At 39.3% G+C, this 4,415-nt stretch overlaps 1 protein-coding gene across 1 annotated transcript; it reads left to right on the top strand.

The window, feature by feature from the left end:
- The first annotated feature begins 967 nt into the window (after positions 1-967).
- Positions 968-3,618, top strand: LOC102877651 (proteasome subunit alpha type-2-like). The gene is made up of 2 exons (XM_006887558.1): positions 968-977; positions 2,909-3,618. Exons 1-2 carry the CDS (start codon positions 968-970, stop codon positions 3,616-3,618), a joined length of 720 nt encoding a protein of 239 aa, XP_006887620.1.
- Positions 3,619-4,415: the final 797 nt, after the last annotated feature.

Genomic DNA, 4,415 nt, shown 5'->3' with positions numbered 1-4,415 from the left:
TTGCGCATTTTCCTCCCTACCCACCGCCCCCACAGTTCATTTTTCTCTTTGAAGAAAAAAAAATTCTTTTATTGTTATACAAGTCACCCCCCAGTCCATAGTCCACTTTAATATGCATTTCTTTTTCTGTAATCTTGTCATGAAAATAATATGTAATCCTATATTACTTTTAAGCAGTTCTCTCCCTCATCTGTTTCAATGGAGTACACATTATTTATCCTCTCTTTTCGTAGGTTCCCCCCAACCCCGATGTCAGTCCCATTTTACAATAATGGCACTATGCAGTATTAGTCCTTTTGTGAATGAGATATTTCGCTCAGCATAATGTCCTCCAGGGTCACCCATTCTGTATAATATTTCATAAGTTCCTTGTTTTTCAATGCAGCATAGTATTTCATTGTGTGAATATACCACAGCTTCTCTATCCATTCGTTTGTTGATGGGCACTTGGCTTGTTTCCAACTCTTTGCTATTGTAAACAAAGCCACAATAAACATGGGTGTGCATATATCTGTTTGGGTGGCAGTTCTGGTTTCTTTAGGGTGTATTCCCAGTAGTGGAATTGCTGGGTCAAATCGTATTTCTATTTCTAACTTTTTGAGAAAGCGCCATACTGCCTTGCATAGTAGTTGCCCTATTGTACACTCCCACCAACAATGAATAAGGGTTCCAGTTTCTCCACAACCTCTCCAGCATTTGCTGTTTGCTGCTCTGTTGAATTTTGCTAATCTTACTGGGGTAAGATGATATCTCATAGTTGTTTTGACTGTTTTTTATGTACCTCTCTTTTTCTTCCCTTTTTTTGGTGGTGGTGTGCTGATCACACAAGGAGAAACTAATTTTCTCTGATCTTTTACCCAAATCAAAATAATTTTTTTTATTATTGAAATCAAATAACCTCTTCCTTATCTTTCTCCTATCACTGGGGATTCATGTTTATTTTGCTTTTTTGGCTTCCTATGCAAGCATGGAAAGAGGTTTGTTTGGGAAAGTACTTTACAAAGGAAAACTGTTTTGCAAAGCAAAACACAGAGTATGAAGCAATGCTAACTAGCCAAGATTCACTGGATAAATTTATTTTAGGGGTTTATAAAGATATAGATAAGAGAGTTTCATGCTTATTCATATGGGAAGGTGGCAAATCCCAGGAAATGGCCCTTATTGGAGAAGTTATGATAATTAAGTGCATGAACATCTGGCTCTCTAAGATGAACACTGTTAACAGAGGCTTCTGAGTTAAGAGACATCACGTGTGTTTTTTTCTTTGTTGTGTACCACTGAGTCAGATCCAACTGTCACAGGAGATGATTCCTCCTCCTTCTCCAGCAGAGAATCTAGTAGGAGACAGCACTTATTATGAGATGGTGCATACGTATTGTGTAACAAGGTTTTTCACTTCAAGTCCTCTATCTGGTAGTTAACTTTAAATTTTCCTTGAGAAAGTCATGTCTGGGTTTAGAGTTTGTTTCTGTGCAGGAATTTATTTCCTCTTCTTAGGCTTCAGACTAGATTTTCAGGAAGTTAATTTATGGGTTAATAATACCTGGTAGCCAAGTAGTAAAAAATTGCACTGCCAACCCAAAGGCTGTTGGTTTGAGTACACCATGTACTTTGCAGGAGAAAAATGAGCAATCTCCCCCTGCAGTTCACAGCCTTTGAGTGCCTGCTGGAGGATCAGCTAGGAGTCCCTTATATCTAGACCACACATAACACAATCAATCCATGGAGAACAATATCTTATCATAAGCTGTGGTTAGCCAAGTTTAAGGCAACTACAGGATATTGAAGAGCTCTGGCGGCCTAGTCGCCAGAAGGTGTGCAGCAATCCCAAAGACACATGACTGGAGGCCACCAGCCACTCTGTGGGAGGATGGGAAATCTCCTCCCATGTGATTAACTGCCTCTGAAGACCCACTGGAGGGTCAGTTATGGGTTGGTTCTGACTCTATGGTAAACAACAGGATATTGAAAGGGGTTGGAGGTGAAATTCTAAGGTGAACCGTACTCCCCCCATCTATCTCATTCTCCCTGAAAGTTCAGCCTTCTTGAGAGGAACATGGAGGGTGGTATTCTAGTCGGTAGATACTTCTGCTGAAATGGAAAGTTGAACTACTAATTACATGACTAAAACTCTCTCCCTATCTAATCTATCTTATTGCTTCTGATGAAGTCCTAGGTTATCCTTACCTACTAGGACCATCAGGAGTGGTTAATGAGATAAACAAAATTGAAAGCTCTTCAAAGCTTCCCTCTTTTATATATATATGTATGTAATGTATTCCCCCCCCCCCTTTTATTGTATGCTATTGAGTCAGATCTGACTGGCACAGGAGACTACCCATCTTTCTCCAGTGGAACATCTGGTGGATTTGAACTGTGTACCTTCAGGATTGCAGCACAGCTTCTTGTCACTAGACCTCCAGAGCTCCCTCAAAGCTTCCCTCTTAACAAAGACAGAACAAATACTATCTTGGGGGATCACCTACCCTCATCACACACACAACAGAGATTTTAAGAGAACCACCGTGTCCTCACTATCAACAGGATAACATTACTCATTTTGAATTGTTTACCAGCCATGGGATTAGTTGAAATACCTCAGAAAGCTCTGGTTCATTTTTCTTCCATTGACCTCTCCAGGGTTTTAGAAGAACTTGGTCTCCTGTTGATATAGAAGTTCTTTCCCCACCCAGGTGCTTACAGGACCTTTTTCTCCTAAGTCTTAAGAAGCATCTATACATTTCTTAGGAAGCTCTGGTGGCCTACTGGTAAAGAGCTGCACTGCCAACCTAAGGGCACAAAATTCAAACCCACTAGCTGTTCAGGGGGAGAAAGCTGAGCAACCTCCTCCCGTGCAATATAATGCCTTAGAAAATTGAGTAGAGACCATTGTGCTTTGGTCTCCGAGTGAAAGTGGCGGAACGTGGGTACAGCTTTTCGCTGACAACATTCAGCCCATCTGGAAAACTTGTCCAGATTGAATATGCCTTGGCTGCTGTAGCTGGAGGAGCTCCTTCAGTGGGAATTAAAGCTTCAAATGGTGTGGTGTTAGCAACTGAAAAGAAACAGAAATCCATTCTGTATGATGAGCGAAGTGTACACAAAGTGGAACCAATCACTAAGCATATTGGTTTGGTGTACAGTGGCATGGGCCCAGATTACAGAGTACTTGTACACAGAGCTCGGAAGCTAGCTCAGCAGTATTATCTTGTTTACCAAGAACCCATTCCCACAGCACAGCTTGTTCAGAGGGTAGCTTCTGTGATGCAAGAATATACCCAGTCAGGTGGTGTGCGTCCATTTGGAGTTTCTCTACTTATTTGTAGTTGGAATGAAGGACGACCTTACTTATTTCCGTCAGATCCTTCTGGAGCTTATTTTGCCTGGAAAGCGACAGCAATGGGAAAGAACTATGTGAATGGAAAAACTTTCCTGGAGAAAAAATATAATGAAGATCTTGAACTTGAAGATGCCATCCATACAGCCATCTTAACTCTAAAGGAAAGCTTTGAGGGACAAATGACAGAGGATAACATAGAAGTTGGAATCTGCAATGAAGCTGGATTTAGGAGACTTACTCCAACAGAAGTTAAAGATTACTTGGCTGCCATAGCATAATAATGAAGTGATTGAATAATCTGGAATTTCAGATAATATATCTACTTAAATATAAGTATGTTTTCTTTTTTCAGACTTTTTGCATACTTGTTTCTACATAGTTGAATTGACTGATGTTTTTAATATGAAACAAATCATAATAGTTAAATCCAACTTCCAGCTTTTTTAGGAGTTAGTTAAATTTTAACTTAGATATTTCCTGCTTTTATCACAATTGATTTCTGAAAACTGCATAACCATGCACCTTGAAATTACTCTTTAGTCTTGCACTAAGTATGGTTGAAATCTATTTTGTTACAATCTTGCTGTCAGATAATGCCTCTGTTTCATTAAATACAGAATGCTGATTTTGGTAAACATCACCGCTTTTGGAGCTTTTAGCATTTGTAGAATAAACTAAATAAGAATGTAGTTGTTTTTCAGATCCCTTAAGGTAGTGAAATGCCTTGAAACTTTGCAAGATTGCACAAAAGATAAGAGTGAGTGCTAAGCCACATTGGCTTATTGAAATACTGTGTAAGTGATTAAAAATTGGTTTCCCTAAACGAAAAACACCAAGGCATATCATTGTCAAATTTGCTAGAACCAAAGATAAGGAGAAAATATTAAAAGCAACGAGAGAGAAACAAAGAGTAAACTATAAGGGAGAACAAATAAGAATAAGCACTGATTTCTCAGCAGAAACCATGAGAACAAGAAGAACACAACTTTCAACCAAGAATACTGTACCCAGCAAAACTATCCATCAGGTATGAAGGAGAGATCAAATTATTCCCAGAAAGACAGAACCTAAAGGA

Source organism: Elephantulus edwardii, unplaced genomic scaffold (assembly GCF_000299155.1).
Source record: "Elephantulus edwardii isolate Elephantulus edwardi_28Jun2011 unplaced genomic scaffold, EleEdw1.0 scaffold00058, whole genome shotgun sequence".
Taxonomy (NCBI): Eukaryota; Metazoa; Chordata; class Mammalia; order Macroscelidea; family Macroscelididae; genus Elephantulus; species Elephantulus edwardii.
Note: the sequence above shows the minus strand (reverse complement) of the source record. Positions and strands in the feature narration are given on the sequence as shown.